The sequence below is a fragment of the Montipora capricornis genome, chromosome 14 (genome assembly GCF_036669925.1).
Source record: "Montipora capricornis isolate CH-2021 chromosome 14, ASM3666992v2, whole genome shotgun sequence".
Lineage (NCBI taxonomy): Eukaryota > Metazoa > Cnidaria > Anthozoa > Scleractinia > Acroporidae > Montipora > Montipora capricornis.
The window spans coordinates 35,033,286-35,045,785 of NC_090896.1; the positions used below are offsets into that span (position 1 = coordinate 35,033,286).

The window sequence follows — 12,500 nt, forward strand, 5'->3', positions numbered from 1 at the left end:
AATTCAACCAGAAACACGTGACCTTGAAGCGTGTAATTTGCACTCGTTTCCTTGGAACAAAGCTGGGGATTTTAGTTCACCAAATTTATGCCCAAATATGGACAAAAATAAGATCGAAGCTGCACGCGCGGGAAAATGCACGAGCTTGCGTTACATCCTAATAAGGAATTGTTTAAACTCATAAACCCCCACCTCTGAACCAGAGTTAAACGCTTCAAGGTCACGGGCTTCTGATTCAACCTGGCTCCAGTTGTTCAAAAGGTGGCTAGCGCTATCCACCGGATAAATTACTATTCCATTGGATATCGCAATTGGTTTCGCTATTACTTATCCACTGGATAGTGATTTATCCGGCGGATTTTAGCGCTATTCATCGTTTGAACAACTGGGGCCTGGTGGTGTTTAAAGCTATCAGCAAGCCCACCTCTTCCAATAGAGAAGTCTTGTTGACCCTTCAGTCATCCAAGAGCCAATCAAAGAAAGGGGGCAGTACGCAGCTATTACAACGTCTCCTGGTACTGACTTAGAAAACAGTGGACCAAAACAAACAACCAATCAACGATGGACCGTAACCCTAAAAACAATAGAGCTGTATCGTGAAGGGATCCAATGAAATTACAGGCTGCAAAACGCGCCGACCTATCTCAAAGAAGGCCTCTCCTTCACTGTACCCTGGGTGAGCTGGTTGGCTTTTGCTGACTTTGCTTGCTGTCTTTTCAAAATCCGAGCGAAAAATCTCCGCTCCCTTCTCTTCGCCGCAAATGACCTGCAAATGGGAGGCGACAGCTCTTGCTTCAAACGCACGCCATTTCCTGCAAACCCTCTCCTCCCTATAAAGAAGCTTAACAGTCCCGAGGCCTCTCTCCCATTTCCACCTTAGTATGTTGGTTAGCGTGTGTTTAGAGCGGTTTTCAATTGAGTGTCGAAAGTAATTAGCTTTACTTCACTCAGTGATTGGTTCAAAGTTTTCGCGCCACTTTTTCAACCAATCAGAAGTGAAACCAAAACCAATCGTGGCTCGCACGTACACATTTTCCCGCGCTCTGTGTGGGCTACGTGTAATTACTTCGAGTTTTGATTGGTTTACTGGATTCTCTCCGTCCGTTTTGATTGGCCAAAGTAATTAGTTTGGTTTTGGTTTCCTTCTCCGATTCTCTCTTGTACCAGGTGCTATTCCGTTTTGCTCTCGCAGTCTTCAAAAACAGTGAGGAGCAGCTTCTGAAGTGTACAGATCATATGAGTATATTTAACTTCCTGAGGCAAATGCCAGAGACGGTCACCGATGCAAATAGCCTTTGTCAGGTTGGTAATAAGCTGCTGAATATCTGGTCGGCCATTTTCTGGTGTTGTGCTGGACGGCCGACCGGTTAGCTTGATTTGTAGAATATTAGACAAGCATGCCAAAGATCGTGGGTTTAACTCCGGCCTGAATAACGCTTGGCGTTGGCTTTGACGAACTGAGGGGAAAGTGCTCCCTTTCGAATGTTATTGCAAAGGGTTAGACTTCCAGTTTTCTAGCCGTTTTCTAACGGTAGGCCGCGCTTTGCAACCCTTGTTCATGAAACTTTGTGGAGTGAAAAAAGAAAACGCACGCTATTCGGGAAGAGTAGGGCATAGCCTTAACCGGTGCCGGTTGTGGTTCGTCCTGCTCTCTCCAGTAAAGTGTGCCTGACTTCACGTGATATCGGTCCACGATGCCACGTTAGCAAAAACAGCCAGTAGTCAGGAAAAAATTGTCGAGTGCTGGGCATACAGATACAGAGCGGTTTTCAGCTACTGTTTCCGAGCTAGAGAAGTTTCCTCCGAGCATGTGTTCCCGGCGCTTGAGGCTTTTCTTGTGTGGTCACCATTTCTACGCGTTATGACCCGCGGTGCGACCTTGCGTGACTCGAATGACCCACACGCGCGAAAAAAGTCCCTGCTGGTAAAGAAAAAAACCGTTGTATCGTCATATTTGATTTATTCTGAGTGTGCTCTGATTTAATGGCATGTTGTGTTGTATTCAGATTGCCTTCCAGGTTCTCAATCCGTTTCCCATGAAGATGATTCGATCAAAGCGAGCGTATCACATGGAAATTGTGAAGGTAAGATGTTCATCGTTATATCTTGAATCTTAGGTCCGCACTTCTTTCATTATTTTTTACTGATACTCTCTAATCGTTTCTCTGTGATCTGCTATATTTGAGAGACGCTTTTTACTATGGCTACGTACTTGTGGCCCCCTTATGGTACGACAATGGAGTGGGGAAAGGAGGGGGGGCTTCCCAGCACTTTGCGAGGCCCGTTTGTCTTCTCTTACAACGATAATGTTGCCTCTTTCTTTGTAGCGCGAACTCGCCGAGTTGGACAAATTACGCGAGGATTACGTCAGCAACAGGGAGAATGAGCCCGAGCTAACCGAAGGAGACCTGTTGGGTGAAGATTGACAGACCTGGCAACTGGTTGCCTAGAAACAGCTTAGTATAGGTGCCTGGAAAGCTCCAAAGGATTTGGGGCCCTGGTACTGAGATATCTTCATTGACGTCACCGTTTTCCCTTAGTCTCATTAACATACGAAGTTGCCTTTAGAAGGGATCGTGTTACAAACAAATTGGCCATTTTACAGTTGTTTGCCTAGTAACCTGGTCTATAAATGGCTGCGAGGCTGCTGGTGACCTTGTATTGATACAGACCTCACTGGTTTATTATGTAGGTTGTGTTGTTATAATTCTAATTGGTATACATAAACATTAGAAAAGCGCAAAAAATTTTATCCAAGCAAGGGTCACCGGCAGCCTTGCTTACATTCTTAGGCTACAACTGCAAAATGGTCTATAGACCACTTTCATAAATGGGGACTACCTTCACATTATTTTGTGTTTATCTTAATTGGACCTACTGCCCTCATTTTGAAACAAAAATTCTTTTGAAATTTTCTCGTCGTCGAGAGGCTAGAAAGGCTTATTAGCATTAAAACAAAATTACTTTATTTGGCCGCTATTATGAAAGAGGTCTATTGGCATTACAGTTCATAGAACTTGTCGCACTTAGTTATTTCCCCAATTTTATGCCTTATGCTTTCGCTGATCACCGAATTGTGAACCATTAAGAGTGGGAAATTATGTAGTGCCAAAGACACTGCCCTAAAAGATTGTTTGCTACGACTGGGTAAAACTTTCAGGGGGAGTCAATCATGAAATGCACTATCGGTATTCACTACTGGCCCCACAAACGGATCAGGCAAAGATTTAAACCACAAGTTTCCTATGCCCACGATGTCTTCGACAGGAAATCACTTTCAATCATGAAACGTCCTTCTCGACCTATTCTTGGAAACAGGTTATGAAAGTCAAACTAATTTAGGGTACGCCTCTTGATAAACGGCTTTCAGTTGAACGTAACCAAAACTTTTGTTTGGAAATTCAAATTTATTAGCGTCAGAGAAAAGCGCGTATTTAATCTTCACGACTCCCAATCTTGTTGGTAAGATATAGAGCCCCGTTAAAACGAGGAAAATTTAAGTAGCTGTAATGGTATACCGTTTCATTAAAACAACGCGTTCCATTTACACCTCGGCCAGTTTAATTGAAACTTCTGGCGCAGACCTGTAGAAAGAGGCCCTAGCCTTCTTCAAGTCAACAACCGCCTGTCACCAAAAGTGGTGCAAGAATGGAAATATTCACACATGCCTTATGAGGTCTCTTCTAACATCTTCCCCTGTATGCAGATTACTTTGTAACGAATTTTTTTAAATAATGTGAACTAGGTAGGTCTCGGCTAGACTAGCCACGAACATTTCACAAGTATTTGACAATAGTTTTGCTTTTGTATAGGTAGGTCTCGTTCGTACAAATGAAACAAACTAATACCAAACTCATTGCCGTTAAAAAGGAAGAAAAAATGGGTTGGGGGGGGACCGTTGTGGACAAATTATATCCAAGCAAGAGCTTATAACTAAGAAAATTTCGAGTGAAACTACATATTGCCTTTTCCCTTATAGGGATCTCCCTACTAAAATCGGGGATAATCATCCCCCTCCTTTTTTGAACATTCGAGGTTGAATGGAAATAGTATTTTGTGTTCTTTCCTTTTGTTTTGTCCAATTGTTTCTGCTTTTCGGCTTACATCGTGTGCAGTTTAGTGCCCTCAAACCCTCTTCAATAATATCTAAAAGTAAGTTGTTTTGTCATCGATTTATTGAGTGGTAAATTTGAATCTTAACTTTCACACTGCTTATTATGAAGAGCTTCTCCCTAATAGCCGGGATTTCATTTTTCTTGTGATAGGAAAAGAACTGTTGGGTAAGGTTGAGAAAAAATAAATAAATTTCGAACACCGAGGTCTGTGTTGTTTGCCAAAGGCGCAGGTTACTAGCAATAACATAACCACTTTACGAATGTCTCAAAGCTTTTACTGCCACGCGAAAACGCTTTGCGAATATCGTGGAGTCCAGATCAAATAAAATCGTGTCGGTGAATGTTAGATTTAAATAAAAGGAAGAGAACCGTTCTCGTTCCCAGATCTCACCGTCTCTTGTAGCCGGTGGGGCCTTCGCACGAGAAGAAAGAACTCTAGAACCCAGGCCCTCTCTCTTCTCCCCCCTTGTCGTCGAGGTTGGCAGTATGCATGGTTTTCTCAATGACGTAATCAAATCCAAATCCAAATCCAAATCCAAAGGTGTTTTGAATTTTTATCAATAGGAGGTTGAAGATGACCTAAAAATTAATCTTTTTTCAAGTATCCAGTTCCATGACGTCTTTCGTTTCGAAAATAATGCAGCATTTTAAATTTCCGAATTGTTACCTTGCGTCACACCATGATACGAAGCTATTTGGTTGAAAAAGAAAAAGATCTATCCCTATGAATCTCAGCAGTTTGAGCGTTTCAAGTACATGAGGAGAGGTGTTCATACACATTTTATCCCGTGAGCGAAAAGTAAGCGTTTTCATCTCGAAGTAAACTCTAGACATGTTCTTCTGGCCCCCATATTGGTGCACACAACGTGGCGACGCCACACAAAACTCTGTAAAGTTGCGTGAAATTCGGCAAATAACTCAGAAACGATGCACCGCACAAACCTGAGAATTGGAGAGGAGATTTCTAAATTTGTCTCCTACCACATTCTAAGTTTATTGCTTTTTTCGTTGAACGGTTTCGATTTTATTAGGGAATTTAAGAAACGACGACGGCTACGACTACGACAACGCCACAAAGCAATAATATCATTGGTTAAAAGAGCATAAATAATCGTGCTGCACGTGCAGCACGGATTTTAGCAAGTATCTCAGCGGTCCTCTGCATAACGACGACGTGAAATCACTAAATTTGAAGTTTTGACGACAACGTAAGCATGCAACAGAGGATCTTTCATTCTCTATTTTAACTTTAAAACCGCTCGTACCAATTTATTTTTAGGATACTTCGCCCACATTGTAGGACGTGAACGAGACTGAATAATCGCCAAAGACGTATGATAGAGCCAAGTTATATTTTGAGGTGACGTTTTCGTCGACTGTCGCCGTTGTAGATCTTAAAATTCCCTATTATTTTGTTGCGTGACGGTGACAACGATCTATTGCAAGAACTTCACTACAACGAGACCTCAATGAGAAATAAATTATTAAGGATGTATAGTGGGGCATGCATGAATTTGCAATGGTAAATAAGGCAAATATGGTACTGGGTATCATAAAGCGGTCCATCGGAACAAACAGCCAGGATGCGTTTTCGCAGCTCTATAAGTCACTGGTCAGGGCTATACTTGAGTATGCGGCTCCTGTTTGGAGCCCGTACTTGATTAAGGATATTGTGGCTCTAGAAAAGGTTCAACGAAGAGCTTCGCGACTCGCTTTAAGGCAGAAACGTGGCGAAATGAGTTACGAACACCGTTGTAGCTTTTTAAAATGGCAAGCAATGGAGAAGCGGAGAGAATTTCTATCTCTGGTTCAATGTTATAAGATAGTTTTTGGTATTGAGCATCTTTCTTTCCTAGATTTCTTCGAGTTTGCCAATAGTACGCGTACAAGAGCTAACCACAACTATAAACTTTATCTGAAAAGAGTGGTTTGTAATTGTTGCAAATATTCTTTCTTCATTCGCATTGTAAGGAAATGGAATGACTTGCCAGGATACATTGTACATGCCGAATCATTGTCTGTTTTTAAGACTAGGCTTAAAATTGACTTGAATATTTATTGAAATTTTATTGAATCAGTAGCTATTAAATTTTATCTATATAATATTTGTAAGTTTTTAGTTAGGGAAATTGTTTTTATACAGGGTTAACCTCACGATTTCCCTTTTCAGGATGTTTTTATATTTGTGTTGTAACTTCCTAAATAAAATGTTATGTTATGTTATGTTATGTTATGTTATGTCAGAAACCCATAAGGGTTGAAACGTGTAACGGCCCCTTGTGTGCTGGGAAACAAGCTTCTGAATATTCAATTTGCTAAGTACCATATTTGGAACAACAAGAGCGAGGGATTTCCAAATATGGTACTTAGCACTGAAACATTCAACCAATCAGTTCGCACTGAATATTCGGAAGCTGTGAACGCACGTTACACGTTTCAACTCTTATGGGTTTCTGGTTATGTTATGTTAGAGCGGAGGGGTTGGCGCTGTGGTAAGTTCTCTGCCTTCCAACCCTAAGGTCCCGGGTTCCATTCCCGGTTCTGCCGAGAGTGGAATATTTGGCGACCTTCTTTCCCGCTAAAGTTCACTCAGCTTTTCATCCTTCCGAGGTCGGTAAAATGAGTACCAGCATTCATGGACTGCTTAGAGGCGGCTGCCATTTGCGCCGGTATATGCTTCCAGTCCGCTGGGGGTAAATTCATCATTGTAAAGCGCCTTTGAGACGTTTGTGATAAAGGCGCTATATAAATGCTCCACTTTACTTTTTTTATGTATGTTATGTTATTAACTGCTTTATTGTAGTTTTTAGTTAACGTTCTCTTTTAAAGACAATTTTTGGCGGTACTGAATTCCTAATAATAGACACATAGTGAGGTAAAATAATTTCATGTCATATGATCTCGGAATGCCTGAATCCAATAATTTCTTTGTGTGTGTTCGTCAAGGGAGGACGATCAGGGAACAGTCAGGGAGATACTGAATCTAGTTTTCCGGCCATAACATGAGCAACTACGTAGCATCATTTGAGCCCGTAACAGCGGAATGCCGGTCGTTTTGAATTTCTTGTCATCAAATAACTTTGAAAATATTTTCTTTGCAAATAGTATACATCGTTCATTGACCCATGGGAGCTATGAATTGAACCCAAACAAGCTATTTTTATTGGCGTTTTTGATACTTCAAGAGTGTTTACTTTTCTCATGGTATTGTCCGATATAAACAGGAACTGTAACCCTCTGGTTAACTTTCCTCGTTTTCCTTGCATTCACTCCTCGTGTCAGGAAAGTGTGAGAGTGGAAACTGCATTCCCCCTCCACCCCAACAGAGCTGCAGCATTCGGTTTCGACAGTACGCTTCGTAATGTGGCTTTTCGAGTTGAAGCAACAGACTTCAGTCTTTTGTTTCTTGACGAAATCGAGTGTTCGCCATTGAACCTCCTTCACTCCATCTGATGTTGGTTTAGACATCCGCAAATGCAAAGGTGGCTTTTCAGTGGCCAGTATTTGATGGGGGAGGGGGGAGATGCTTGCAACCTTACGAGCTTAGTTCCAAGGGTCAATTTTCCAAACACTTTCGTCAAGGATTTACGTGTATAAAGGTGAATATGTTAAACTGACTTCTAAGCACTTGTGGGGCTCTCTAATTGTGTGTATTCCCGAAAACGCACCGCAGAGTCTGTTACGTGAAGGCCAAACAGAAGCCTAGAAGGAAAAAAGAAAAACCAGTATTTTCGACGCAAAATGTCTTTTAATTTCTCTCTCTTTAACAACTCTGTTTCAGATAATGAAATTGTTAGCACCATGTTGTTTTGAGGTTTAAGTATTGCTTTGACGTTTTTGCGGCCGGACCTTGAACCTCCTTGAACCTCCTGTTGTGTAGCTTGACTGTAACTGTACTTCACCACAGTGAATGTCTTGACTACAACGAGATGTTAAAGAATATTTAAGGTTTTAATCAATCGCATAACTCAAGGTCGTTCAAAGTTCAGGTTAGCCCACACAGCCGGTTACGGGATGTGTTGGAGTTTAACCGGCGTTACGTTTGTAAATGTGCCAGTTAGATAATCTTATATATCTTAATCTTTTTACTAGTACTTTAAGAACCAGCTGTGGGATATTTAACATTCGTTTTCAGGGACAAAAAGTGTGGAATTCGTTTGGAAAAAAAATGAAGTCAAATTCTTTTAAGAAATTTAAAGAAAATATTTTTTAAAAAGTATTTCTTAGTAAATACCAATTTTCTTGCATTTTCTGTTTTGTTTTTCATGCTATTTTATTATATCAGTATTTTTCTGTACCTTTGCCCTATGTGATTTATTTATTGTTTCACGGTGTAATTTAGAGTCTCTGTTAGCTAGACATCAGTAGATATTAGTTGTGTGGGTCTGTTTGTTGTTTTAGGTTTATAGGATGTCCATTTTATGTGCATGTTTTCCGACCCAAGCATTGTAATTTATTTTGTTATTTGGCTTCCTAGTTTTTCGTTAACTCGACAGTTATGTTAGGAAGCCAGTACCCCTTTTTTCCCATTTAATCTCAATACCTGTAAATTCTTTCTTGTGTATCTTCGGGTACCTTATTACATTAAATTTTCGTGACACGTTAATTTCGCGAATTTCGTCTCTACTGGAATTTCCAAACCACCTTGTTTATGGATGTCGACCTTAAGCTATCGGTTTTGAAATCAATACATGCAACTTGGTTGGTGGAAATGTCACGGTATGACGTTTTCACCAGTGCATTGGGGACGGTTCATGTCTTGAAAGGATGGGTGTCTTGACTGGAAAGGAAATATTACCGCCAGTGTATTCAGTTGAAATGCAAATTGTGTATTACTCAAAAACGCGAAACTACAGTGATTCAAAATATAAAATTGACGCAAAATCGCGAAATTCAAGTGTCGCGACATGAGCGCACACCAAAATCGCGAAATAAACATATCGAGAAAATTTTATGTAATAAGGTAAATTAAAGTGTGTTGTTGTGCTCCTCTTCGGTTTCACTTAATTGATTTCCAGTCATTCAAAATCCGCGTTGGCCAGCTCTAATTCCATATTTTGCCTCCAATAAACATTTACACTTGAGGCGGGCGTGCTAGTGAGCAGCTATGCCCATCACGCATCTTATTTCAGATTATCAGTATCATTTTTGGTACAAGCTCTCTAAAAGTACCACTTCGCACAGATATACCCCCTCCCGTCACGAAAACATTGTTTTGCAAAGATAGGATCGTGTACTCTCAATCATTGCAGTGGCGCCATTTTCAGGGTTTTAAAGTTATCCAGCCTTATAGAGCAAAGAGACTTACAGGTAAACGAGAATATGTTCTCTGAAACCTGTGAAGAAGGCGTCATTGCGCTCGCAAATTTTCAAAGCTTATCACAGCTTACTACAGCTTGACATACGTTAAAGACAGATATTCACGCGGCGAGGCTGACAGTAGAATGGCATGAAACGCTAAACGGTAGCTACTTTTTATCTGTTATTTGGTTCGCCTCGTAGGCATCACAGATTACTGTGGCCCCGTAGATCAGCCAGTTGCAATATCGCAACTCCGGTGACTCTTCACGAACAGATAATCCGAGGAGCGCCCATTCCCACTTCTCTGGTACGTGCTGGCTAAATATAACATAAGAGTGCAAATGATTTATTGGAGTACAATCAATAGTCTCTTAGAAATGGTTCCCACAATTAACCCATTTGGAACATTCCTATAGCTGACCTTTGTACCGGCCACCATAGAAGTCTATTTTTGAGTTAAATGAACATCAAATTATGTCTCTTCTGGTTTTATATTAGATGTTCGTTAATTACATGTGTGGTCGAAGTAAAATGTTTAGGCTTTTTGCTGGATGTTCTGCCTAATAAACCCAAATATATCACGGCTGGCAAACCCAAACACAGCTATGAATAACGTATATAGGGGTGTGCATTTACAGCAGCAAGTTTACCATGTTCGATAATCTCACATCCCTCTGCTAGTGTTGTTGGATATAAATATCCTCGAAGCTCAGATGCACGCGCAAAGGATGCTAGCTGTTTTAGTTATCGCACTCCTTGTTGGGTTTGCAAATTCACGATCAAACGACGAAGCTACCGGTAAGAATAAGTGTACATGATAAAAACAAATATTCGTACTTAACTCTGTAAGCGAAGTGATCAGTATGTAAATTCTCCTCACAATGTCAATGAAATATCAGTTAGACAGGTATTGAAAATGAATATTATTATCAGCTTAACAGGTGTGATATTGATATAACACCAAATTCTTATAATTACCCAACAAAGAAATCTATGGTACTAGTTAGGAGAATAAACGTCTCGATCTTGGGAATAAAAGGATTAAACCCACTTGGAACTCTCACAGCTCTCATCTTGGAAAAGATCGGTCAAACTTGATGATGGTATAGCTGGGACAAGCCATTTAAGCTGTTGGTTCTTGCTATGTATATCCTCTTTGTTTTTAACGAATCAAACCATTACAATGTGGCAGCTTTCCAAAGATCAATATTATTTTGATAATTAAATTGGGATCGCTCATCCTTCGCCGAAAAAAAAAATCAGTGAAATAGTGTACGATTTCAGTTAAATGGTTGTTCGTTTCTGATTTTGTTGCACTGAAATTCTCAATCACGAGCAGTTTGCGCAAAGTTTCATTGATATCTTTGACTGTCATTATGACAGTCATTGAATCTGTTTTCTTCACTCTCAGTAAAATCGTTTTCGGCGTCAAAATGTGTCAAATTTGAAGTAGAGTTACCATGGTTCAAAGTCCACCAACATCCCAGACAGTTTGACCCCAGCCAAGATTGTGACAAGGCCTGTCGCAGAGTCTTGATATGTCTTTGGGCACTTTCCAAGCAGACGAATTTTCCTAAAAATTTCGTTTGGAAGTCAAATGGAATGATATCCCATCAAAGTATTTGAGATCGTCCACTTTTTCACAAAATGTCCTTTTCAATTTTATCAAATTCTTCCCATTCTTTTATGCTCAAAACCCTGTTGATTTGCGGATTTGTGTTACCGGCCCGAAAGTACCGTTCCATTTGGCCAATGGAACTTTGAACCTTTGGTTAAATTGAACTAGATGCTTCTGTGAAGCATACACTGCGTTGCCTGTGGTACGTGCTACAGAAAATCAGAAGGCACTGAATTGTGTGGTATTGAAATACAGCATTCCAGTCTCTGAAGAATAACAAATAAAAGAGAAGTGAGAAACATTGGCTTCTGGGCTGACATGTTGATAATTTTCAAGTTCCCTCACAACTTCTTTTCACCACAAGTGTGCCCTCTGAGCATCTGAAAGCTTTGTAATACTAAACTTCACTGAAGTCAAGCCCTGTTTCGCGGGGTTAGGGTTAGGATGGGAGACCAAAACAATAAACCTCTCATAAAAACAGAAACATCTGACCGAAAATACTATTAACGCTAACAAATGCGAACTCAGCAAGGTACAGATTCTGTTAGCTTGCTTTATGCAAAACAAATATTGATGAAAAAGCAAATAACTATTGATACACAGTTTTCAGAAAGAGCAGAAGGAAGTTTCCCGGACGGCCGATCGAGAATAAAATATTTACGACATGAAAACAACATTAATTTTGAACCGTGAATATAGAATATAAAAAGTTACGATCAGCGACAAACATTTTGGGAGATTTTTGCTACGTTCAAGTAAATTGCAAAATCGAAAGTGACATGGCCGGAATTCAGCGGGCGCCGTGATTAAGTTACCGCGGCATGTTTACTCGCCAAACAGTGAAGCGTCTGTGTCAAATGATGGCAAGATACCGGGTTTTTGTAAGTTTCTTTTTCTGTCAAGTGTTATAAAGTTTGACAATGAAATGAGCGAAGTCAAAACAAAGATCACAATCGCCCAACTCTTGTTTATGCAAAGTCAAAATTTACTCTCCAAGACGCGTACGACGTTATTTATCACCAGGTAATTCCATCATTTTGGAAATAGCAGCTACTTTATTATTCATCTGCGTCACAAGTTTTCACTGATTTTGGGGCTCATTTTGTTGAACCTCAAGCACGCTTCCAACAGGCCTGTGAACCCTTCCTGCTTACAGAGCAATACTAAAAAACTTCTCCCATATCACATTTGAAGCTTAAGCTCGAAAATTCAATACACAACATGATATTATAATTCACAAAGGCAGAAAATACCACAGAATCCTTTTCCAGCGAAATATTTATTGAAACAAACAACATATTTGCTCTTAGAGGCGAAAACCTCTTCCTATTTCATTGCGTGCGTGAAGACAAGAAACTCAATCGTGTCAAATTACCATGTACTTCAGGTAAATATTATAGCTCACGACGGGCGATAGATTGTTGTCGAAGTCCAGTGCTCGTCGCTTTTGAGATTCCTGCCTATTT

The 12,500-nt window shown here is 40.3% G+C and overlaps 2 protein-coding genes across 2 annotated transcripts in view; both read left to right on the forward strand.

Annotated features, from left to right (window-relative positions):
* Positions 1-4,314, forward strand: part of LOC138033791 (TBC1 domain family member 2B-like) — a 50,943-nt gene extending 46,629 nt beyond the window's left edge. The window contains exons 33-35 of the mRNA XM_068881614.1: positions 1,168-1,302; positions 2,007-2,084; positions 2,328-4,314. Coding sequence (XP_068737715.1) covers positions 1,168-1,302; positions 2,007-2,084; positions 2,328-2,426 — 312 coding nt within the window. The 3' untranslated portion in view covers positions 2,427-4,314. The remainder of the gene's footprint in view (positions 1-1,167; positions 1,303-2,006; positions 2,085-2,327) is intronic.
* A 5,600-nt stretch (positions 4,315-9,914) lies between these two features.
* Positions 9,915-12,500, forward strand: part of LOC138032862 (uncharacterized) — a 15,320-nt gene continuing 12,734 nt past the window's right edge. Inside the window, exon 1 of the mRNA XM_068880568.1 lies at positions 9,915-10,214. Within this exon, the coding sequence (XP_068736669.1) occupies positions 10,130-10,214 (85 nt within the window). The 5' untranslated portion in view covers positions 9,915-10,129. The remainder of the gene's footprint in view (positions 10,215-12,500) is intronic.